The 25392-nt window shown below is 54.6% G+C and overlaps 1 protein-coding gene across 1 annotated transcript; it reads left to right on the top strand.

Annotated features, from left to right (window-relative positions):
* The first annotated feature begins 148 nt into the window (after window positions 1-148).
* Window positions 149-21547, top strand: TNS4 (tensin 4). The gene is made up of 13 exons (XM_079724515.1): window positions 149-187; window positions 3990-4518; window positions 10336-10738; window positions 11881-12302; window positions 13815-13913; window positions 14239-14364; window positions 15453-15545; window positions 15638-15715; window positions 17060-17131; window positions 17992-18160; window positions 18960-19028; window positions 19269-19295; window positions 19771-21547. The coding sequence occupies exons 2-13, from the start codon at window positions 4080-4082 to the stop codon at window positions 19910-19912; spliced, it is 2139 nt and encodes a 712-aa protein (XP_079580641.1). The 5' UTR covers window positions 149-187; window positions 3990-4079; the 3' UTR covers window positions 19913-21547.
* Window positions 21548-25392: the final 3845 nt, after the last annotated feature.

Below are 25392 nucleotides of genomic sequence, written 5' to 3'. Positions count from 1 at the left end.
TGCCGGCTGTCAGGCCACATGCAGGGCCTGGGAGGGAGGAGAGAGGGCGGGGCTGGCCGGCTGCTCTTAAGGCGGAGCTGGAGGTGAACCGCACCTCCCCTTACTCCTCACCTGGGCTCTGACAGCCTCTCTCCGTCCCAGGAGCCAGGAGGGAACGCAGGAGTGTTTTGCCTGCCGGGGACACCAGGTAGGTGCCTTTATTCTTTAAGGAGGAGAGAGGGAGGCTCAGCTTCTTCACCTCTCCTGGGGCTCGGAGTGAAGGTGGAGAGAAGTGGGGGAGAGGCTGGGCATGAGCGGAAGATGGTCTCGGGACCACAGACCCGAGTTCTGCACTTTGGGAGAACTTAATCTGTAGCCCTCGGTGTACAGATGAGACAACCGTGGTCCAGGGAGGGGAAGAGGCTTGCCCGGGGGGCCTCCGAGGCTTGGGAAGGGAATGGACCCAGAACCCAGCCTCCTGCCTCCCAGCCCGGAGTCCCTGGGGCCTGGTCGTGAGCTGAGCCCCCGTGCTGGGCCCTTCAGAGGCCACCAGGAATCCAGGGGGTGGCGGCATGGCCTGCGCTGGTCCTGCGGGTCCCTGCCTGCTGTCCCAGGGTCTGCTTCACTGGGTCTGGGTGGAGAGCATGGGGCAATCAAAGCCACTCTTCAAGCAAGGGGGTGGAGTGGGGAATTGGGCTATTGGGACAAGGTGCTTTGGGGGGGATTCAGCCTCCCCCTCTGCCACCCGCTCCCTCCACTGACCTGGGCTTGTAGAAGGGAAAGAGTAAGTCAGGAGAAGAAGCTGGCAATGAAACGGATGAGGGGATTTGCCCAGGAATCAGGACCCCCCTGCCTCCAGAGCCCTTGGGAACAAAGAAAGAGATTCCCCTCCAGTGAGTGGGTGGGTCCTATAAAAAGGGGCCCTCCCTACCCACTACAGCCCGCCTCCATACATACACACAGCACTGAGCCCAGGGACCTTCCCTTCACCTTTAGAGCAGGAAGGAAAGAGCTAGAGAAGTGTGCTGGTGGGGACAGGAGAGGGAAGGTGTCCAGGAATAAAGGAGTGAGACCAGCCCTGGGAGGTCCAGTGGTGCTTCAGGGAGTGTTAAAAGTGAGACGAGTTTGAAGAAGATCCCAAGGGGCTGCCTGCCCTTTGCTCAATCCCAGACCTGTCCCACTGGGTCCCGGAACCCCAGAATGGGCAGAGAGAGGTGAAAGGGATCTTAAATCTATGAAGCAGTGGCATAGAGTGTGGGACTTGGAGCCAAGACCACCTGAGTTCAAATCCCAGTTCCACTACTGGGTTCTGTGGGTTGTATGACCCCAGGCAAATCCTTTAACCTCTCCAGCCCCACAGGAAGAGTACCTTTTTCAAAGAACCATTGAGAAAATGAAATGAATATGTTTTAAGTGTCTGTTATGATCACTTTCCCATTATACAGATGGGACAACTGAGGTCCAGAGAGGAACGGACACTTGCCCAGCATGGCACAAAAGCACTTTCCAATCAGCAGGCAGACATCCTGGGTCCGGGTCCTGGTCCTGGGGGAGGACCCAGGTCCCCAGTGTGCTCCCCAAGGACCGTAACCCCAGGCTCCTCTTTGAGGCCCAGCCAAAAACCCTGCAGGGTGTGCTGAGATCCTGCCCTGACAAACCCAGGCCGCTTGGAGCCAAAGCTCCATGTCCTCAGCTGCCCCCAGAAAGGAGCTCGGAGGCCCGTTCCCTTCCACTGCCATTTATAGACACGCTTCCCGAGCTTGGGATGTGCCCGCCCCCTCCAGGACCTGGCCAAGGAGAAGTCTGGCAGCAGGGCTGGCAGGAGCTGTAGGAGAGAGGAGGGTTCTGGCTTTTCTCATTAACTTACTGTGCGAACTTGGGGCAACTCACAGCCGCTCTCTGGACCTCACGTGTTCCTCGGCATTTGAACTCTGTGTGGTATAAGGAGCTAAGAGTCTGAAGTCCACAGCTCGCGTTTGAATCCCAGCTCTACCACTTTTCTGGACGTGTGGCCGATACAGATTTCTTAACCTCTCTGAATCTCAGTATCTTCATCTGTAAAATGGGTTGGTAATAGGGATGCAGTACTTCCTAGGGTTATGAGAGGATTAAAAAGAGTTACCATAGGGAAAATCAGTGCCTGGCACATGGTGAGTGCTCAAAAAAAAATGGGAGCTATTATTATTTATTATTATGAAGGTATTATATTCTATTGATATATAAGCCCTTATTTCCAAGTACTATTTAGAATTGTCTAACTGGTTTCACAAGCAACACCTCGCTGGTTCCACACCACCCTCCAGAAGGGCACAAGGCAGGAATTCTTATCCCCATCTCACAAATGAGGAAACTGAGGGTCAGAGTTACACCTTAAGGAACTGTTTGAGCTGGGATTTGAATCTGAATCTTCAGACTCGAGAGTTCGCATTTATTTCATTTGCCCCAGGCTGGTCGCAATGCCTTTTCCAACACTAGGGTCTGACTCTAAAGCAGGATGTGGTGGAGGCATCTTAGAAGACGAGAGGAGTTGGAGGGTACCTTGGTCGGGGTCGGGGGCTGGGGCCAGTGAGGCTCAGAGCAGGCAGTGGTAGCACAACCAGCATATCCCAGCTCCTTACAGGTTTCTTGGCAGCCTCTGTTCCAGAACCTCTTACTTCCTGTAAGAAACCACTAACATGTGGCATTAAGGCTAGACAAGGGGAAGAACTTCCCACATAAGGGAAAGGAGGAAGTTGGGACATCTTTTTCCCAGATGAGCCCCCAGTGAGTGAATATCATCTGATGATGTCACTCCTCAGATCAAAACTGTTCTGTGGGGGCTTCCCTGGTGGCGCAGTGGTTGAGAGTCCGCCTGCCGATGCAGGGGACACGGGTTCGTGCCCCAGTCTGGAAGATCCCACATGCTGCGGAGCAGCTAGGCCCGTAAGCCATGGCCGCTGAGCCTCCGCAACGGGAGAGGCCACAACAGTGAGAGGCCCGCGTACCGGGAAAAAACAAAACAAAAAAAAACTGTTCTGTGGCTCACCATTGCCCTCAGGGTTGAGTCAGCACTACTGAGCCCAGCCTGCAAGGCTCTGCAGGGTCTGGCCAGCCTGCCTTCCCCACCCCAACTTCCCCTTCATCCACCCTAGTTTCTCTCTGTTTCCCAGATGCTCAATATCTCCCCTGTCCATCAGGCCTCTGAATACACTTGCCTCCTCACCCCTATCTGGCTGGCCCAGCCAGCTCCTGCTTTTCCTTCTTGTCTCCCTTTATGTATCCCTTCCTCCAGGAAGTCCTCCCTGACCTCCCCAACTAGGGCCTACAGACTCCCTTCTGCCTCCCCGCCTCCCTTCCTCCCCGATGGCACTGTTTATGAGTGCTCACCTGCTTACCTGTCTGTTTCACCAACTGGCCCACATGGAGTAGCAGCTGAGTGCAGGGGCCCTGACATCACGCAGTCTGGGGTCCAGTCCTGCTCTGACACCTATTGGCCTGATGACCCTTGGGCAAGTTACTTACCTCTCTGTATCTCAGTTCTCCCATTATAAAATGGAATAATAATAGCATCTACTAACAGAGTTGTTGTGAGGATTTTTAGGTGTAACTACTAGGGCATAGGTGCATAGTAATTACTCGGTAAATATTAGCTAGTATGTATTTAATAAATAAGGCTGGGGCATAGTAAGTAGCCAACAAACATCTATTGAAGTTATTTTATTTAATCATCACTTGCATAATGTTTATTATGTGCTAGGCATATTCTAAACATATGACAAATATCAGCTCATTTTATAGATAAGGAAACCGAGGCACAGAGAAGTTAATTAACTTGCCCAACATTGCACAGCTAGTAAGTGGTGGAGCCAGGATGCAAACCTGGGGCAGACTGGCTCCAGCAGCCATGCTTTCAAATGAGTGAATTTAAATGAGTGAAGAAATATGCCTTTGTTTGGGGGGAAGGGAGCCCGGGGCTTCATCTACAGAATTTACTCAGTTCCCACCCTCGCTCCCACGCCCGCTTCTTTCAGGTCCCAAGAGCTCCTGATTGGCAAGTGACATCTGTGTGATGTGAGGCTGGTTTGAAGCCAGAGGTAAACTGCCAGGTCACTATCCCCACTATGTCACAGGTGATGTCCAGCCCCCTGCTGGCAGGAGGCCCCGCAGTCGGCTTGGCTTCCTGTGAGGAACCCAGGAGGGCCCTGCACCCAGCACCCAGCCCCGGCCTGCCACCCCAGTGTCCTTACTACACCACAGAAGGCTGGGGAGCTCAGGCCCTGATGGCCCCCATGCCCTGCAAGGAGCCCCCCAGCAGGCTCCAGCAGGCCCCACAGGCTGGAGCCAAAGCCAGCTGCCTCCTGCAGTCCCCTGGGGAGCAGGCCTCGGGAGCCTTGGAGGACCTTGACTCCTACATTGACTTCTCGCTGGAGAGCCTCAACCAGATGATTCTGGAACTGGACCCCACCTTCCAGCTGCTCCCTCCAGGGCCTGGTGGCCCTTGGGCTGAGCCCACCCAAAGCACTACCTCGAGGAGAAAGAAAGAAGAGCCTGAAGCTTTGGGTAAGGAACTGGGGCACAGTGCCAGGAGGAGGGTTTGGGGACCAGACCTCATGAGGAAGGAGTTTTCTATCAGATCAGAGGAGCAGGGAACAGTGTCCTACTGAGGAGTGCTGTGCAGCTCTAAACAAGTTATTTAACCTCCCTGTTTTCTCTGCTCTATAACAGAGATAAATCTAAGTAGCCCTCACTGTCCAATTCTATTTGGTTCTTGAGTTTGGAAAGTGATGGATACCTGTTTTATGTAATTTTTCAGAGAATTTAAATAAGCGAATATAGATAAGCATATTATACAATGCCATGCATATAAATAAGAGCTTGATAAATGTGGTGTCCCTGAATCTCACTGTTCTTTGGTGTCTCTCTTAGGTCCTAGCCTGGCACCCTGAAATTTTTATAGGAATAGTATTTTCACCTTACCAATAACAATAAATGTAAATAACTTCGAGTATAGGTAATAGTAAATATAGTAAGTAATTGGGATGTGTTGAATTTTTGAGTGTTTATTACTTTTGTTTTTAATATGTTATTTCATTGTAAGTTTGTGTAGTTTATTCTTTAGTAATGGTTTAGCCATTACTAAAGATTAAACTACACAAACTTACAATGTTTATTTAGCAACCAGCTGGAAAAAATCTTGAAAATTTAACAGTCAGCTTTCATGAACTGGTTCAAGCCAACTCCAGGATACCACCACGTCCAAGCGTATCCAGAAATCTCTGCATCTGGCTTCAGTTTCCCAAAGAGTTTCAAGTACACTTTGAGGATGAGGGTCACCGAGCAGCAGGCCCATTAGACAGGCTGGAAGACTGAGGCCTCCAGGGGTTTAATGAGCGTGGGTTAGAGGGTGTGGTGAGGATTACAGATGGGATCCAGGAGAATTTCTACTTATTGAGCATTTATCATTCTATCCAGGCACTGTGCTGAGCACTTAATAATTGAACCTTTGATCTTCCCAATCCACCTCCATGAGACGAATATTTTATCCCCATTTTACAAACAAAAAGACTGAGGTTGATGGACTTGAGGAAGGAGCCAGTCTAGCCTAATCACTGGAATCAGGCAAACCTTACACAAGCTGTTTACTTCACTTCTTTGCGTCTCAGATTCTTCATCTGTAAAATAGAGATGAGTTTGCACTTCAAAGGTGTTGCAGGGATTGAAAAAATAACATTTGATGGGTGTTTATCACAAATCCTGGGGCACCGTAGGTCATGATAAATGGTGGCTGTTTGTAGTCAACATTGGGGTTGTGACTAAGACCAGCCCCAGGACAGGTTCAGGCTCTGGGGTGGAGGTCAGCCCGGCACACAGGTCCCTCTGGCACCCGGGCTCCTGGTCTCCAGCCGGCCTTCTGCTCCTCCCATGGAGCATTGCCTGACAAGCCTAGTAAAAGAACCACCTCCATCCCTCAAGAGTCTTCCTGCTTCTTAAGGCCAGTCGTGGGCATGTCTCTGCAGGAAAGGTGACTTGGGCCTAATTATCGCTGGCAGGAGCCAGCCTAGGACTTTAATGCTCATGCCCCAGGGTAGGGCTTCCATACACTCAAGGCCAGCTGGGGCAAGACCAACCTTTGTGAGGCGTGCACTTGTACAGGGTAGGGGTGTTGATAAGAGGGTCCTTCCTCCAAGGGACCGATGGGCAGTTGTCTGCGTTCTCAGATGCCCTGGGCACAACCTGCCATTGTGAGGATGTGTCCACCAGACTCTGGGCAGCAGGGGGTGCCAGAGAGCAGCAGTGGTCAGAGGGTCCTGATGAAGCCACCTAGCTCTGCCCTCGTTCCTTCTGATGGAATTTTTAAAAATCCTCTCCTCCAACCTCTGCCTGGACACCTGTGATGCCTGGGAGCTCACTACGTCCTCAGACAACCAGCAGGTCAGCTCCCCGTTAGAAAGTTCTCTGCCATCACTAAGAAGAGCGAGAGGCTGCAGGTCACTGTGGTGGCTGCACCTTGCTCCCCAAACCCTCCCCTCAGACCACTGCTACTGGTGACAAAGCTCTCCCAGCCCGTGGCACCACAGTGAGTTTTCATCCAGCCAGACGTATCCAGTGTGTAGAACTCCTCTGTTGGCACTCTCATCCATCCTACTTTTGGGGTGTTGAGTGGAAGACGTTCTATAATTGTGATGCTAGCAGACGTTCACTGCTTCTCTTTGTCCTAACTTAGCAAAAGCAAAAATTAAACATCGGCGATCTTGTGTCGATCCCTCCCCTAAAAAGGTCCAGATAGATTTTTGTAACACATAATTCCACCCTGTGAAGGAAATACTGGAAACCTCATTTACAGATGAGAAGACTGAGGCTCAAGGAGAGGAAGCGATGGCCACAGTCACACAGCTAGTGAGTGGTAGGTCAGCTCAAAGCCCGGGCCTCTGGGCTCCAAAGTCCACGTTCTTGCCTTTCTCTCTTCCTTGGAGCTAGTTTCCTGCCCTCCAGGGCTTCAGTGAGGCTCCACCGCCCTAGTGCTCTCAAACCTTCATCCAGGTCCCTGCCTCTGCCTCTTGCTTACCTTCCTTCAGATTTACCCTGGGGGGGAGGGGGAGGGGGGTACCAGTCCCACAGGGAACATGGCTTCCGGAAGCAAATACCATATCCCTTCCTTTATCCTCTCGGCCACCCCTCCCCATCTTTGGAACAGGCCCCCGCGTTTTATTTTCCAGAATTTCTGCCAGGCAAGGCGGTTTGCCAATCCCAAGTGAAGGGTGTTTAACAACCGTCTTTCCAACCCTCCACCCACCTGGCCTGGTGCCAGGCGCCTGCATCCACCCAGCACTGCTCAGACTTGCCCCACGGGCCTGTAAACAGCCGCTGCTCCCAGGTGATAGGGTGGCGGCCCTCCACCTGCCCAGCCACATACACCCCGGGGCAGCAGCGGGAGTGACTCACAGCTCTAGGACTCCTCCCTCCCTTCCGGCCAGCCTCCACTTGCCTGGCCCCCAAGCAAGACCTTTCTTTGGTAGGTGTTTGGATGACCCTGTGAGTAGGACCCACAGCTTCACCAGGCCGAGAGACGCCCCCCCTCCAAAGCAGCCAGGCACCTTCTCACGGTCAAGGTCTTGGGAAAGGGTCCTGAGGAGTCCCTCCCCGTGGAAGAGCCCACCCCGCCCCCAAACAGAGCACAGGAGCAGTGCTCAGTGTCTTCAACCTTTCTGAGCCTTGCTTTCTCGTCTGTTACATGGAATTAAGAACGTTTCCTACTTCGATCGAGTCATGAGCTTTAAAAGAACTAACACGGGTAACGTGTCTGTAGCAGCGCTGGTGCACCGCACTCGGTAAATACCAGCCTTTATTAAAAACGGTGCAATAAATGTGAGCTTCACCGCCACATTTCTCCAAGCCTCAGTTTCCTCCTCTGTAAAAGCAATGCCTGCTGGCACTGGGCATAAAGGCTCTTGTGAGGCTTGAGAGGATTATGGGTATAAACACTATAAAATCCTATTAAAAAAAAAAAGTTGTGCTTGTCAACCTCGCAGAAGAATCCACCCCATTCCAAGACTTCTTCTCTTTCAGAGCCCACAATACATTGTGCCAGATATTCTACTCTTGCCCTCAGCAGTGGGACCCCCATCTTAGCCAGAGAGTATTAGCCATCTGGCCAATACTGCTCCCCAGAAGCAGGCAGGCAGGAGATGTTCCTTGAAGCCCACCATGGACCAGGCTCCAGGCTCCATTCATCAGTGTATTTCATCCTCACCGCAATCTTGGAAGGGTGGTTTTAGATCCCCACTTTACAGATGAGGAAACTGAGGCTCAGAGCAGTTAGGAAAATTACCTGATGCTTCTTGGCGGGAAAGTGGCAAAGCCAAGACTCACACCCAGGTTTGTCGACAAAGCCAGGCCTGTTCCTCCACCTGCTGGGACAGCATGCCATCGCCCCTCATCTGATGCAATCCTCCATCCCCACCTGGCCCATGCAGGCTCAGACATAGGCAGTAGCCATGAGCAGGGCCAGAAGGTCCTCCCCAGGAGCGGGCTGGGGCAGGCAGGGACTCCACAGTCACGCTGGGTGGGGGGATGGTGCGTGTGCCAGAGCCCAAGGGGGTGAGAGGCTGGTAGACAGGAGCCAAGGGTGCAATTTCCCACCGACTCTGCCCCAGATTCCATCTGGGGAAGCCAGAGGCAGGACTCACAGCCCTCCAGAGGGAGAAGCTGGGTAACCCCCATCTTCCACCACCTTCCCTAGAACAGCACCGAGGACAGCTCCCCTCCCCCAAGTCAGGAGGAGAGGTGCCCATCCTCACCATGGGAGAACCACAGGGTACCCCACTCTAGGAAGAAACAAGGTCTCAGAACAAGAGTCCTAGATGCCCCCACTGGAGAATGGAAAGAGCATCCGAGTGAGTCAGCAGCCTGGGGTGCTAAGAGGCCCACAGCTCAGTAAGGCGGCATGCCCTGTCCCCAGAGAGTTCTCTCTCTAAAGCTAACCCTAAAGCGAACTCCTCAACCTCCAAGGTGCACCCAGATCGGCAGGAATCTCGCTAAAATTCAGATGCTGATTCAGCAGGCCTGGGGTGAAGCCAGAGATTCTGCACAACTTCTCAGCTCCTGGGTGAAGTGGTGCTGCTGGGCTGGGGACCACAGCGGTGCGGCCCAATGCACACTGGAATCAGCTGAGGAGCTAAGCCACCCTGAGGCCTGGGACCACCCCCAGAGGTACTGGCCTAATTGGCACCGGATAGAGCCTGGGCTTTAGGACCTTTAAAAGCTCATGGGGTGATTCTAGCACGCAACCAAGCTTGAGAACCCCTGCCTGCATTGCACGCACAGACATAGAAACAGCTTTCACAGGCCTGAGTGATAGAGGCATCCGAAGATGTGACTGGTGCAGTCATTTCAGCCTGGGGAGTGGAACCCACATGAACGAGAGGATCTCCCAGTTTTAAAGGACTTACTATGTGCCAGATGCAGTGCTGTGCTGCCTACATGCATCTCAGTTCATCCTTACTGTAACACTAAGAGGCTGCGTATAGCTGCCCCATTCTACGGGCGTGGAAACTGAGGCGCTAGGTGGTGAAGTCATTTGGCCAAGCTCTCTCAGAGAGTAAGTGGCAGAGCCAGATCTGAAACCCAGGTCTGTCTACCTCCAGGACCCGTGTTCATGGCACTGCCTGTCCCCACCCAAGGGATGATGTCACAGAGAGGGTGACTTTGAAACTGGGCCCTGAAGGTGGAGCTGAATGCTGATCCTGATTCCAACAAACTTCTCTCTGGGCTTCAACTTCCTCATCTGTATAAGAAAGGGGAGGGACTTCCCTGGCAGTCCAGTAGTTAAAACTCCATACCTCCACTACAGGGGGCACGGGTTCTATCCCTGGTCGGGGAACTAAGATCCCGCATGCCGTGCAGCTTGGCCAAAAATTTTTTTTTTTTAATATATATAGGGCTTACCTGGTGGCGCAGTGGTTGGGAGTCCGCCTGCCGATGGAGGGGACACGGGTTCGTGCCCCGGTCGGGGAGAGTCCCACGTGTTGCGGAGCGGCTGGGCCCATGGGCCGTGGCCGCTGGGCCTGCGCGTCCGGAGCCTGTGCTCCGCGACGGGGGAGGCCACAGCGGTGAGAGGCCCGCGTACCGCAAAAAAAAAAAAAAAAAAAAATATATATATATATATATATATATACACACACATAGTATATATATGTTGTATATATATACATATATATATACATGTGTGTGTGTGTGTGTGTGTGTGTGTGTGTGTGTGTGTGTGTGTATATATATAAAGAAAGGGGAGACCAGATGGTCTTGCGAACCCTTCCAGCATCCTTGTTCTGCGAGTCCAGTCTCTCTGGTTTCACCAATGCTCTGTTTCTCTTCCCAAAGATATAAAGTACATCGAGGTGACCTCGACCAGACCAAGGTGCCACGACGGCCCCCAGAGCTGCTCCAGCCCGTCTGTCACCCCACCCTTCGGCTCCCCTGGCCGTGGCGGCCTTCTCCTTTCCAGAGACATCTCCCGAGAGACTCGGAGCAACAATGAGAGCCTCATCTTCTCCGGGAGCCAAGGCAGGGGGCACCAGCGCTCCTCTCCCCCGTCGAGGGCCCCCTCCTCTCATCCCCCACCCTCTCCCAGCATCTCCATCCCTGGAACGGGAAACAAGGCCTCAGGCCGCCATGGCTTGGGCTCCCCACTGGTGGCTTCCCCAGCCTTAGAGAAGGGGCTGGGGGGCAGGGTCTCCATGCTGTCAGCCAGCCCAGCATCTGATGTCAGTTATGTGTTTGGAAGGTAGGTCACTCCCACTGCAGCTTCTGACGTTGCCTCCACAACTCACTCACACACACACACACACACACACACACACACACACACACACGCATCCTAAAATCACAGAGGGACACCCTACTCTTTCTGAGCAAAATCTGGGCAGGTACCAAAAATAAAAGTGAATGTTCTCTTTTATGCCATCACAGCCATTTGGCTCTCAAGCTTTCCTCAAGCATTTAGAATATGATTCAATATACAAAAGTCTTGACTTCTACCTACCTCTCGGGAAAAGAACTACACTGCATTAATGAGGCTCACCTGTATCCTTTCCAGCCTTCCTACTGCCCATCTGTAGGAAGGTTTTAAAAACAAACAAACAAATAAACACAGGATGTAAACAGAATCAGGGGGTCTGGGATGAACCATCCAGAAAAGAAAAACCTCCTTCGTCTTTGTTCCTGGCAAAATCTAGCAGGAAGGAGCCAAAACTGCCTGGGCATTATTTACAATCGCCCCAGCCCAATTCTCTGCAGGCCTCAGAGCAGAGCCACATGCATACCCATCCTGCCCAGGAAAAGCAAACCCCAGGACCTCTGTCCCCCATACCAACTCCAAAGCCACTGTGCCAAGGCAGTCTCTGGCAAGGAGACTGGGATTCCACAGCCATGCCCGCTGGCACAGGCCTCTGAGCTCAGGGATAAGCCTGGCTGGATGCAGAGCTGGCCTCCTTCTCTTCCTCCAGCTGGGGGATTCCGTCTGCATGGGCCATGGACATGGTCCAGCTCAGGTCCAGCCTGTGTGCAGGACTCCTGGGAGTGCTGGGGGGCTGGTGTGACAACTCAGTTGGACCTGCCTAGCTGGGAAGGCAGAGGGAATAGAGTCCAGCCTAAGCCCATGTGACCTGCAGGGGGCCAGCCCATTGGCTACTTTAATTGACCACAGACCCTGCAATGCAGGTACACTCTTGTATCCTTCAGCATCCCTTGGGGATCAAGTGGGCATACCCTTTGCTCAGGGCTATGGTGGGGGGAGTGGAGTATGCACTACTCTGACCAAAGCCATGGGTACCTAGATCACTAAATTCCAGAGCCTAGCTCTAGCCCCTAAGTGTCCACCCTCACCTGCTAAAACTCCGCCTGTCTGGTGCTCTCCCCATGCCACAGCCAGTCCCTCCTCCGCTCCAGCATCTCCAGCCATCAGTCATCTTCGAGATCCTTGGAAAGCCCAGCCAGCTCTTCCTCCAGCCTCCACAGCCTTGGCCCAGTGTCCTTGTATACGAGAGCCAGTGACCTCCGGGTCCCCAGCAACCCCACCCCAAGCATGGGCCAGCCCAGAGCAACCCATTCCTCACCACTGGCCAAGGAACATGCCAGCAGCTGTCCCCCATCCATCACCAACTCCATGGTGGACATACCGATCGTGCTGATCAACGGCTGCCCAGAACCAGGATCTCCCCCATCCCAGAGGACCCCAGGACACCAGGACTTTGTCTGCCCTGGGGCTACTTCTTCCAGCAACCCCTGTCCAGCCACCAGGAGCCACAGCCAGACCCTGCCAGATGCTCCTCTCACCACATCCCCAGAGGGTAAGTTGTAAACCAATCAGTACCTCACACTTTATAAGGTCTGGCTAATGGGGAATAGATAAAGCACCAATGCATTTGCTTCTGCAACAGCAGGTCAACCAACACATTGATTAAGTATCTATCTACTGTGTGCCTAGCACTGTGCCACATAGTAGGGACACAGTGCAGAAAGAGAGAAGAAAACCAAAGGATCACTGTAGAGTAGGATAAACACAGAGGTAAAGAGGTTCTAAGTCTTATGGGGCTACAGAGGAAGGAGTGAGACTTTTCATCTGGGAACTGAAAAGCCTGGAAAGTGGATCAGAAGTCCATGGCCAGAGCAGGAGAGGAAGGGCAGAGGGAACAGCCAGGCCACAGTCACGAAGGTGTGGAGGCACATGGCATGTTTAGGAAATGACTGGAATGTTGGGTGCGGGATGAGGACATCGGGAGTAATCTGGGGCCAGATTGGGAAAGACCTTGAATGCCAAGCAAAAGAGTGCACTTTACCCTTTAGGCAATAGGGGACCATCAGAGACTCTCACACAGGAGAGCGATGGGGTCAGAGACACGTTCAATGGATCACTCTGGCAGCTGCGTGGCAGATGGATTGCAGGGCCTGGCTTGGCAGGGAGAGCAGTTTTTCTTTGGTTCTGTTTGGGTTTTCATCACAAAGTGGTCCAGGGCAGGGCAGAGGGTGGAGGAGAGAAGACAGAGCCAGGAGACCCTCAGGATATGGAAGCAGCAGGCTCTATGACTAACCCAAGAGAGGGAGAGGGAGAGTCAGTCCTAACTCCGACATTGGTGGATGACGAACACAGCCAAGGGGGTGGACAGGGTAACGGAGACAATGCATTCCAGTTCAGACAGCTAAAAACCACAAAACAGCAAACACCCTCCTTCCCGTAGTCTGTGACTACAGGCGTCCAAAAAGAACAAAGCCAACCAGAGCCCAAAGCAGTAAACACAGAGGCTAAGCCTCAGAACCCCCAGGATGTTTCTCTCCCAAGAGCAGAGCCCACGGCTCCCTCGTGGCTCAGCCACGAGGCTCCGGAGCTCTCCGTCCTCACTGGGCCACAGACATCAAGGTACTCCTGGGGGGTGTGAAATGTTCACTGTACCCCGCTGCTCGCTCCCACCCAGGAAGCCATGTCAGTGCAAGCAAGAGAAAATGAGGTGACGAGTATGCCTTTGAAGCTGCTCTGATCTGTTCCTAGGACAAATCATTTGCAGATTTCAGTACATTTTTTATAATGAGTTACTCCCAGCTGGCCACGACACACCTTTTCAAGATGCCGAAACTGAGAACCACAGCCCTCTGCCTTAGGGACCCAGGAAAATGGGCATTTTAGCATCTCAAAGAGCACATTTACTTAGCCTAAAGGGATTTTGCCCCTTTAGGCATCTGGAGATACAACAGAGTAGGGACAGGGGAGGGTGGGTTGAATGGGACTGCTGGGCGGAGGGTGGGGGCGGGTCTCTCAGCTCCCCTCTCTCCAGCCTACAGGGTCCCCCTCCTCTGTCTGTCTCCAGGTCCTGCCAGGGACATGCAGCCCACCATGAAGTTTGTGATGGAGTTTGTGATGGACACATCTAAATACTGGTTTAAGCCAAGCATCACCCGAGAGCAAGGTAAAGGGAAGCCCTGTTTTAGGGGATGAGTGACCCAGGAATCAGGTCCAGGTCCTGGCACCCCACATGGGGCAGATGGGGCCCTGGGTCCAGGTAGAGGAGGGAACGGCAAATGGCAGGTCCAGGGAAGGGGGGTGTCCCGTGAACCCCACGACCTGAGGAAATAATGACTGCAGCAGGAACGGTGGAGATTAGACAATAGAAAGGACTTCCTGGGAACCAAAGGTGATTCTGTACCGTCTGCTCTATGAAGACCCAATGGGGCTGAGGCACAGAGCGTGTCCGGGCTCGGTGGTGACTGTCTCTGACCCAAGGATTGTTTCAGCCATCGAGCTGCTGAGGAAGGAAGAGCCGGGGGCTTTCATCGTGAGGGACAGTTCTTCATACCGAGGCTCCTTCGGTCTTGCCCTGAAGGTGCAGGAGGCCCCTGCACCTGCCCAGAACCGAGCAGGTAGGCACGTGTCTCTGTCCTCACTCAAGACTTCTAGGAGGCAACAGGGTGTGGTGGGTTCCAGTCCCGGCTCTGCCCCTGGCTTGTGGGGTGACCTTGGGCCAGTCCCATAGTGACTCCTGGGAGGAGGGCCTACCTCAGCCCCCTCCCCACTGCCCCCCAGCACTGAGGCTCCCCGAGTCCCCAGATTCCCTGCTCTACCCTCGTGGTGGGAAGAGGAGGATGGTCCCAGCCCCGCTCCAGGCTGCTCTCTTCTGGGTGCCCACCTCTGTCCAGACCGGATTTCTTATGAGGGAACCTAATGTAGTAATAACATGTGTGCTAGCTTAACCCCACATACAACACACATCGATGGGGCATCCACCCTGCCCCAGGCACTGTGCAAGGCACCAGGGAGACCTCACTGGGGAGAGAGATAGAAACAGATCATTACATTACAAGGTACCTGGGTCACAGCCCCTCACCTAAGGCCCAGGACTGTAGCTCTCACACAACAAATGGGTGAGGTAACAGACGCTCCCAGAGGGAGTTAATGACCCCCCCAGAGCAAGCAAGTGATAGAGCGAGAGGATAAAAACCCCGTATCCACATTCTCTACACCACGCCTCTCTGTTTAAATAAGAAAGTGACCTCTGGGCAGTGTTAGTTATCAAGGAAGCCTTGCCAGTGAGCCCAAAGAAAGCAGGAAGCTGCAGGCTGGTGAAGAGGCAGGGGCGTGGTCCCCCCTCCCAGGGCCAGCCTGGCGCCAGCAGGGACCATCTGGTGGAGAATAATAGCACCTGGGAGGGGCTGGGTAGGGAGAGAGGGAAACCAGGCCAAAGAGTTGTGATTTGATCTAAACAGCGCTGGCAGCCATCCCTGATGGCTGTTGAAACCAAAAGAAAGGTCTCCTGAAAAGAGAATTACTGGACACAAAAGCCTTTGAGCAAAGGTGTGGGCACCTCCTTCGTGGGAGGCCTTGAGGATAGGATTCCTACCTGCTGTCCCACCCAGAGGCAGAGGGATGGACAAGTTAACCTCTGGATGGGCCCCGAGGAGGTGGGTCAGGAAATGAGTTGCACTCCCATCCACATGCTTTCTCTGTCCAGGCGAGGATAGCAGCGACCCCATCCGCCACTTCCTCATCGAGTCTTCTGCCAAAGGGGTGCATCTCAAAGGAGCCGATGAGGAGCCCTACTTCGGTGAGCTGAGCATCTGCAGCCCCCAGGCCCCTGGGGTCTGGGCGGGTGGCCTGGGGAAGGCCTCCTTATGCGGGGTTCCTGTTTCCTTGCAGGGAGCCTCTCTGCCTTCGTGTGCCAGCATTCCATCATGGCCCTGGCCCTGCCCTGCAAGCTCATCATCCCGAAGAAAGGTGGGCTGGGTCCCCAGACCTGTTTGTTCTCAGTAGAAAGGCTCCTGCTGGTCACTTCTCACCTTATTTAAGGATCATTTTAGTGTCCTAGTTAAAAGTGCACACTCTGGGGGAATTCCCTGGCGGTCCAGTGGTTAGGACTCGGCGCTTTCACTGCCGATGGCTCGGGTTCAATCCCTGGTCAGGGAACGAAGATCCTGCAAGCTGGCCCACGCAACCAAAAAAAGAACAAAGAAAAAAAGTGCGTGCTCTGGAGTCCGTCCACAGCTCCACTTCCTGGCTGTGAGAATTTGAGACGGTCAACCTCTCTGAGCCTCCGTTTCCTCCTCTAGGAAATGAGCACAGTCACCATCACACCTCCTTCTAGGACTGGTGTGGGGATGCAGTGAGAAAGCTCAGCAAGGCTCTTGGCACAGTGCCTGGCGCAGAGTAGATTTTGAGAAATAGTAGCTCCTTCCTCAAGAGGATGAAAGGAGCGTAAATCTGCCCGTTCGGCGAGGTTTGGTTTTTACTTCCGGGTCCAACATTTCCTGGGTACCCTCTCCTTCATTCACAGCTCACTCCAACCCTGTGAAGTAGGCATTGCTGTTATCCCCATTTCACTGCTAAGAAAAGGAAGGTTCGAATTTGAACCGAAGCCTCTCTTGCTGTCTTGTTCCAAAGTGTTCAGGGAACTAACAGAGAACTAACAGGACACGGCTGTATCATGAAAATCAAGGAAGAGAATTATGAGAACAAATAAATGTTCAATGGGTGAAATTTGGAAAGAAAGAAAGAGAGAGGGAGGGAGGGAGGGAAGGAGGGAAGGGAGGAAAGGAAGGTTCAAGGCATGAAGGAACTTGCCCAAAGGCACAGAGTCAGACCTCCAACCCAGATCAGGAAGCCCCATCCAAAGCTTACAGCCCAACGCACCCCCAGACGTACCCACACCTCAGGGTGTACAGGAGGGCCACTAGGGGGGCTCTGAGAGAGGAGTCAGGGCCAGGGGAGCCCCTGGTGCGGTGATGGTGAGAGCCTCCCTGCTTTCTGCAAAAATGGCTTGGGTTTCCGGTGGGGTCCCAAAGAATGAGGAAGTCAGGGGCCTCTGAGGCCAGGTCACTGCCCCAGTCCAGGAGCTGGAGGAGGGAGGGATCAAAAGGCTTGCCAGCGAGGTGTTTGGGGAGCCCGCGGCAGGCTGTTTGCCTCATTACAGGAATCACACCTGGTTTCTCAGCCAAGTCACTTCCCGAAGATGTGGGCGGAGGTGGAAGAGGTTCAAAGGGCTGAACAAGGCCTGTTCCTAGGAGGGGGGTCCACTGACTGCACCCCCGCCCCCTGGGGGCCTGTTCCATTGCTTTGGCTCAGAATTGGGAGGCGGAGACGGGGCCTCAGACCTCTCTGCGGACGGCCGGGCTTCCTGCCTGAAGAAATCTGCGGGTGAGTGGTATGGGACAGGGGGAGGCTCCAGGCTTGGCTGTGCCCACCCCCCGCAGGGCACCTCCCAGCCCTGTGCACACACGCACATGCAGGTCCACACGTGTTTCCCATTGCAGCTTTATTTCTTCAGCTTTAACAAGGTGCCACATTCCTCCCCCTCCCTGTGAGCCAGGAGATGAGAGGCTGCAGGCGGTGGGCCAGGAGGGGGGGAGCACAGTGAGGCTTACGCCCCCTCCTGCACGCGCGGGTTGGGGGTGGGGCACACAGATGTGCTGGGCTCTCGCTGGGTCTGAAGGACCCGCCCTGGGGTGGGATCCTCTGTGGAGTGTCAGGTCCGGGTCCTGGGGTCTTCTACAGGGGGAAGGGTCGCTCCTCCTCGCGCCCAAGGGCCAGGCACGGGTCAGCACTTGTCTGAGTGACAGCTCCTACTCTGTGCCCTGAGCACGATGGCCCCTCCCCATTCCTGTCTCCTCTTCCTTCTCTCAGCAAGGAACCAGGGCCCCAGGGGGAGGGTTGGGAGGGGTGGAGGTGGCACCAGCCATGGGACAGAGGAAGGCTTGCCTGGTCGCCCCTACATAAAGGGCAACATCCCCTCCCTTGCCCCCTGCTGGAGGGCCAGGGGCCAGAGCAATGCAAACAACAGATGACCCCAAAGTCCCCTGGGGTTGGCCCCAAATTTCCGTGGCCCATACACTCCCTGCCCACCTGTCCGGTGGCTCAAAGAGGAGCCCTGCTAGATTTCCAAAAAAGGAAGGTACTCCTATCCCCTGGCTCTGGGCAGGGGGCCAACCAGAGCCTGGGTGACCTCCAGCCCCCAGTGGATTCTGGCAGGGCTCCAATGCAGTATCTGCACCCCCCAGATTGCCATGCCCTGTACCTGAGCTCTGTGAGCGTGGAGACCCTGAGCGGAGCCCTGGCTGTGCAAAAGGCCATCTCAACCACATTGGAGAGGGATGTCCTCCCCACACCCACCGTGGTCCACTTCAAAGTCGCTGAGCAGGGCATCACCCTGACTGACATCCAGAGGAAGTAAGGGGCTTCCCTTGCCCTGGGGCTGAGGGCTGGGCAGGGTAAGCTGGAGGGAATGGCTGAGACTGCTGTGGAGCAGTAATGGAGATGGAGTTCAGGCTCCTGGACCCAGCAGGGTCAGTGACGTGCGGAGTGACTCCAGGCAAGTTCTCTGCCTTCTCTGAGCCTCAGTCCAATGACCTCCTGCCAAAGTCCCACTTCATCATGACCAATGGATTTGGAATTAACCAAAAGTCATTGGGCACTGATGAAATCTGTAGCCACTGATGGAACATCTCCTGTAGGCCAGACTCTGGCTGACCAATGAGATCACTCCTTCCCAGGCTCAGGGATTCAATCTAGCATGATCCTGGTCCTGGGCTGGAGGAATAAGAGATGACCAGATGCTGGGAATTCCCTGGTGGTCCAATGGTTGGGACTCCACACTTACACTGCCGAGGGCCCCGGTTCAATCCCTGGTGGGGGAAATAAGATCCCACAACCCGCGCGGCACAGCTAAAAAAAAAAGAAGAGAGATGACCAGATGTAATTCCTATCTTCATTAAATGACATGACAGGCAGTGGGGGTGGAGCAGGTGGTAGAAAACCCCAACACATAGGACAGAGGGCAGACGCATTTCACGAAAGGAGAGAAGTGCAAACACGTGCCCCGGGCCCAGCAGTGGGAAAGGTCACGGCAGCCTGTCAGGGGTCGTCAAACTGAGAGCTTTTGGAAGACAGGGAGCTGGAGATGGTGGAGGCGGGCAGGACACTGGGACGGGCCCTCACCAGCCCCCCTTCTCTCCCCGCCTCTTCCCAGGGTGTTTTTCCGGCGCCATTACCCCTTCACCACCCTCCGCTTCTGTGGCATGGACCCCGAGCAACGGAAGTAAGTTCAAGTCTGGGCCAAACGAAAAAGACCATCCAGGTCCTAGCTGCCCACTGACTCTGGGATTCGGATCCCAGTCAGAGCCTGTGAACCTCAAGGGGTCAGGAGCAACAGAATGAGGGGAGGGGGACATGGTGGGAGTGGGGACACAACTGGCCATTATCTCCCGAAGCTCAGCCAGACTCCTGTGAAATGGAGCAAAGAATTGGTACTCAGGACTGTCGTGTTCCTTTCCCACAGGTGGCAGAAATACTGCAAGCCCTCCCGGTAAGGCCTTCCTGTCCACTCAGTCGCCATGAGAGGTCTCCCTCGGGGAGGCCTGGACCCAACATGGGGAGGGAGGGAGGGAGGGAGGGAAGGAAGGAGGCCCCGCCCTGATCTTAAGAGGCCATGGGTTTGTTGGGGGACGGCACAGGCCCTGGCCCTCAGGGAGCCACCAGTTTGATGTCTTAGGTGGGAGGCGCAGGCTTTAGCCTGTAAGGACGCCTCAGGCTGATGGTCAAGACACACCTTCGCCCTCAGGAAGCTTCGACTCTGATGGGGAACACACAGGTCGCGTCCTCAGGTGCCCCCATTCCAAAGGAGGGAAACCCAGACCTTAAACTCAGGGATCTCTCGGTCTGACAGGGGAGGCTCCCGTCATAATGAGGTGCTGGGCTGGGGAAGGGCAGGGAGGAAAGCTGCTCCCAGCCTGGTACCTCCCTGGGTCCCACCCCTCACTCAGGCTCTCCTCTCCCATCAGGATCTTTGGGTTTGTGGCCAAGAGCCAGACCGAGTCACAGGAGAATGTGTGCCACCTCTTCGCGGAGTATGACACTGTCCAGCCAGCCTCGCAGGTCATCAGCCTGGTGGGTGCCCTGCTGCAGGACCCAGAAAGGATGTAGGGGAGGGAGCTTCCTGTGTGTCTTCCTAGGCATCCCAGTGGGCTTGCTCAGGATGCCCCCTCCACCCTGAGCAAGAGGCCTCTTACCACCCTGATGGACCAATCCCCTGGACTGGAGGAGAACGGGACCAAGTTGAAACCCTTGAACTCAGTATGACCTTCAGCGGTGGCCTTCATCCAGACCCCCCCAACCCGGGCCTCAGTTTCTTTAACCTTAAAGGGGGCCAACAGACAGGATCAGCTGTTCTTCTCAGACGTCTGTGGGCATCTTAACAAACTCCCTGTGATTCTGAAGCATCTTAACAAGCTCCCTGTGATTCTGAAGCACACCCACATCTGAGGACCCCCACACGAAAATAACCTCTGGAGACTCCATCCGCCTGGACACTCCCGACACAGTAGCCTGAGCTAGAGACCCGTGACCCCTGCTTCATGGCAAACGCAGGTACGGGGTCGGGACTCCTGGGCCCTGGCCCGAGGCTGGCCTGAGAGCAGATGGGTTGCCAGCATTGAGGACCAAAGCAGGGATGGACTGACTCTCTTTGCCTCCATATCTGTTCCTTTCCCCATTTCCCTGACAGCTGATTGAGCTGCTATTCCCAGGGCAAAGCTAGATCCGCCTGCCCTGGATTCTTCAGCCAACATGGCCCTGGTTGTTAGGCAGGTGAACAAGTGTAAACTTGCCCCCATGGTCAGAGATGACCCAGCTGTCCTCACGATCTTGATGTCTAATCCCTTCCATTGCAAATGAGCGTCAGCTCCATCTTTTCTTTCAATTTCTCATAAGCGACTGTCCCACGACTGCCCTGGTGTTACTTGTGTCACTCACACCTGGGGGTAGCGGCAGCGAGACCTCTGCTCACTCAAGCAGACACAGGAGCTGGCTCTCTCTGGTTCTGCCTCAGCCCCAGTCTTGCTGAGTCCTCTGTGCTCCAACAGCACACACACACACACACACACACACACACACACACACACACACACACACACTCACTCACACACACACACACACACACACACACACACACACAGCCCTCTACAGTACTGTGGCGGCAACTGACCTCGTAACCACATGGGGGCAGCAGAGAGTCAAGAATGCAAACAGGCAGCCACCCCAAGAGGCTTGGAGAAGCTGGGTGGTCTTTCCCGCCCCACCCACACCCCCCTCAACCCTAACCCTAACCCATTAAGACCCCCAAGAATCTGGAATTTTTTTGTCTAGCAGACCTGGGGTCCTAAGGAAACCAAACTATGAGGGTAGAAGATAAGACTCAGAAAAGAAGTCCATTTTTGTTCCGTGAGGGACCAGTGCCTGCCCCCGCCCAGCTGGGGGCCCTGCCAGAGAATCATTATCTTTGGCCAAAGTTGGGCCTGAAGGGTTATTATTTCAACCCAGAAAACCAAACCGGACTGAAGCGGCCCTGGGCTGGCGGGACTGGCTGAGACCAGCGCCCCCCCGGCCTGTGGTCAGGCACTGCCCCACCCCGGAGACTACGGAATCCAGACAAGGTTCTCAAGGTCACCGTGCCCAAGTTCTCAAGGTCACAGCCTGGGAGCTGGCAGAGAGCACCCCCCATATATCTATGGGGGCCTTGTAGCTCCCGTCATGGAAAATAAAGTGTCTGTCTTTGCACAAGAGTTGGTCCTACGGTATTCAGGGCTCTCCCCTCAGAGATGGAAACCTGAACAGAAAAGGGGACCTGGCTGGGCAGGTAGCAGCTGTGTCTGCCTCACCCCTGGCACGGCAGGACAGTCTCCACTGACTTCCACTTCATAGCCGTCGCTTAAATCATTCTGGGTCCCCCACGTGTCCGACACACCCGTTTTCCTTCTTCACGACCCGTTTCCTGCCACCGTGCCAGGAAGACAGGAGGTCCGGGCCCTCCCATGCGTGCCAGGGCTGAGGTGAGCACGTGTGACAGCCCTGCCAGCTTCCAGAGTCTCACTCGGGCTCCCTGAGGGAGAGGAGAGGCTGGTGAAACATAGGCAGCTCAAGAAAAGTCCAGAAGAATCCTTGAACCCAGATGAACCCCGAGCTACCAGCCCAGCCCTGGAGACCTGGGCAATGGCCCCATCATTCATCCTGCTTCTGCCTCCAGTCTTGGGGTAATGTCCCCCCAGACCTCTCCAGACCCGTTGCAGTTAGGGATTCAAGGTGGACAGGCCATGGAAAGCCTCGCCAAGTGGTTCAGAAGGGGCTGCAGCGATGTCCCTTTCCTACAGAGCCTTGGGAAGGGGAGAGGTGCTGCTTCTGTGCAGGCTGAGCTGTGTGACCCAGTGGCAAGGGCTGCTCTGGAGGAAGTGAAGAGACCTTCCCAAGAGACCTTGAACCACCGCTGAGAAGCCCCTGCCACCCCTCCCACTGCCCAACTGCAGTTCCAGAGGGGGCCCCTCTCAGCCCCCCGCCCAGCCCCCTCCCTGGCCATGGACAGAGTCCACGGGAGGTAATGATCTCTACTGCATTTACAGAGCTCATCTTTCCTCTAGGAAGATTTCATAGAGAACTCGACTTCACTTTTGCTGATGGGCAGAGCCGCCAGCCCAGCAAGGGCAGAAGGGAAGAAGGACCTCCACCGAGGCAGGAGCTGGGAAGGGAGGGGTCTTTGCACCCATGCAGGGACACCCAGGGGTTTCCTCTCCAGGCCTTGCGGTCCTGGGTCTTAAGCCTCTCTCCCCCGTACCCACAATGTCACGTCTCCCAACACGTCTGCCCCATCCCTTTCCCATCCTTCTCTCTACACGTGAGAGCGCCCTCCCTCCCTCCCCTCCCCCTCCCAGGGGCTCTCTCCTTCCTCACCCTTCTCACCATACCTTCTCCACCCACCCCCACACCCAGCCTCTCCCCCTTTTCCACAAAAACCTTCTCCCATGTAATCCCCTCGCCCCTCTGCCCCCGGTGGCTGGACCCACAGCAAAGCCCAGCTGCTGCTGGAGTTGACCGGAAGGCAGGACAGCAGCCCGCTGCGCCACCAACCATTTCTCAAAACCCAGATTCCCATGTCCTCTAACCCCTGCCTCCTCTCTGGCTACAGAGTGGACTCCCCAGAGGGCTGAGGCACCCTCTCCCCTACCCCATCTGACCAGCCACCCCCCAGATTCATCTCCCGCAGGTGGCTCACCTCTGCTTTCATCCTCAGCCCCTAACACCCTACCCCCACCCCCTACCCCTGTCCTAACTCTCATGCTATCCAACAGGCTGAGAACTTGGAACAAGAGGGCAGGGCTGGGGGGCTAAAGGCCCCCAACCCAGAAGTCAGTACCTTGATTCATGCAGCCGTGTTTTCTGGCTGCATGCTTTGTTCATGTGATCCAGGAAAATGGATAAATGTAACAGTGTTATAATGGAGGTTTGTGAGTGTCATACAGAGCTGTCAGGAAGGGTACAGAGAAGATGAACTTCCCCCAGTTGGGGAGAAGGAGGGCAACGTTACCAAGGCAGTAACATCTGAGTCGGGTCTTCAAGGATAAATAGGGAGTCTAACAGTAAAGAGGGGGGAGAAACCCAACTTTTTTTTTTTTTTTTTTTTTTTTGCGGTACGTGGGCTTCTCACTGCTGTGGCCTCTCCCGTTGCGGAGCACAGGCTCCGGATGCACAGGCCCAGCAGCCATGGCTCACGGGTCCAGCCGCTCCGCGGCATGTGGGATCCTCCCGGACCGGGGCACGAACCTGTGTCCCTTGCATCGGCAGGCGGACTCTCAACCACTGCACCACCAGGGAAGCCCGAAACCCAACTTTTGCTAGGGGGCTCCTATATGCTAAGTGCAATGTGAAGCACATTATATATGTTTAATCCCATTTTACAGATTAGAAAACTGAGGCTCAGAAGGTTAACTTTCCCACATTCACCCAGCTAGTAAATGGCAGAGAAAAAGAATTCCGAACTTGTGCCCATTCCACTGGCTCAGCACTCTCAGACAAGCAGATGGATGAATTTATGCATGAAGCACATAGGTATGAAAAGATCCCCTGTTCAGTGTGGCTGAAGCATATCGTGCCCAAGGGAGTAGGTAAGAGAGGAATCAAAGGAAAGAGGTAGGAGCTGGATCATTAAGAGCCTTGGGTGCTAAGCTGAGAATGTCCAAGGGATGAATACTTGGTGAATGAATGAATGAATGAATGCATGAATGAGGTGGGACTCAGGACCACTGTGTACAGTTGTGCAAGTTGCATGATGCACCATTGTACACGGCAACATGCTTGGACTTTATCCTGTAGGTAATGGGGAGACAACAGAGGCTTTTCAGACAGGGAGTAAGTAACCAGATTTGTGGGGACAGGAGAAAGGATCTGAGGCCTGGGCTGGGAAGGAGTGTGATGGGAAGAGGAAGCTGTGAAGGCTTGGCGTTCAGGCCAGGAAAGAGACAGGGGCTCTCCTCCTGAGGCAGGCTGGGACAGAAGCCTACTTGATCTGGGCCTGGGGCCTGGGTTCTCTCCGAGCTTGAAAGGACTATGTGGGAAAGAACTGGACTGGGGCTCCCCCTTCCCCCTTGTATTAGTCTGCTCAGACTGCCATAACAAAGTATCACAGACTGGGTGGTTTAAACAACAGACATGGGCTTCCCTGGTGGCGCAGTGGTTGAGAGTCCGCCTGCCGATGCAGGGGACACGGGTTCGTGCCCCGGTCTGGGAAGATCCCACGTGCCGCGGAGCGGCTGGGCCCGTGAGCCATGACCACTGAGCCTGCGTGTCCGGAGCCTGTGCTCCGCAACGGGAGAGGCCACAACAGTGAGAGGCCCGCATACCGCAAAAAAAAAAAAAAAAAAAAAAAAAAAAACAGACACTTATTCTCTCACAGTTCTGGAGCCTGGAGGTGTAAGATCAGGGTGCCAGCATGGTTGGGTTCTGGTAAGGATTCTCTTCTTGGCTTGCAGACGGCCACCTTCTTGCTGTGTGCACATATGGCCTTTCCTCGGTGCATTTTCCTCTTCTTATAAGGGTACCAATCCTATCAAATTAGGACCCCACCCTTATGGCCTCAGTTAATCTCCTAAATTATCTCCTAAGAGTCCTATCTCCAAATACAGTCACACTGGGGTCAGGCCTTCAACCTGTGAATTTATGGGGACACAGTTCAATCCATAGCGCCCCTCCATACAGGGCCCTGCCCCAGCCATGTTCCCCACCCCCATAATCCCTCCAGTCCCGGCCAGGCTGGGGTTCGCAGCCCCAGCAAAGCAGACCCTCTTCTTCTTGAGTCTGTGCCCTTGGAGCCAGCCAGGGACTCGTTTTGTAACTCTCTGCTTCCTGGAAGGTGTCTCAGCCTTCACCCCTTCCCAGTCAAATCTTGCCAGGGAGCAAGTGAAGCTTGGCTTGGAGCAGGCCTAGGGGGCAGGAAGACAAGCCAGGAAGAGGGAACCAGAAAGAGAGAATAAGGAGGGGGAGGAAAAGGGACAATGACTCCCACTCACTCATTCACTTGGGTCACCAAATACCATGCTGAGCGCCCACGCGAGCAAGGTGAACCCCGGTTGGCTAGGAGG

Source organism: Hyperoodon ampullatus, assembly GCF_949752795.1.
Source record: "Hyperoodon ampullatus genome assembly, chromosome: 19".
In the NCBI taxonomy this organism is placed as follows: domain Eukaryota; kingdom Metazoa; phylum Chordata; class Mammalia; order Artiodactyla; family Ziphiidae; genus Hyperoodon; species Hyperoodon ampullatus.
The sequence above is the reverse complement of the archived record's forward strand: the minus strand, read 5'-3'. Positions and strand labels throughout refer to the sequence as shown.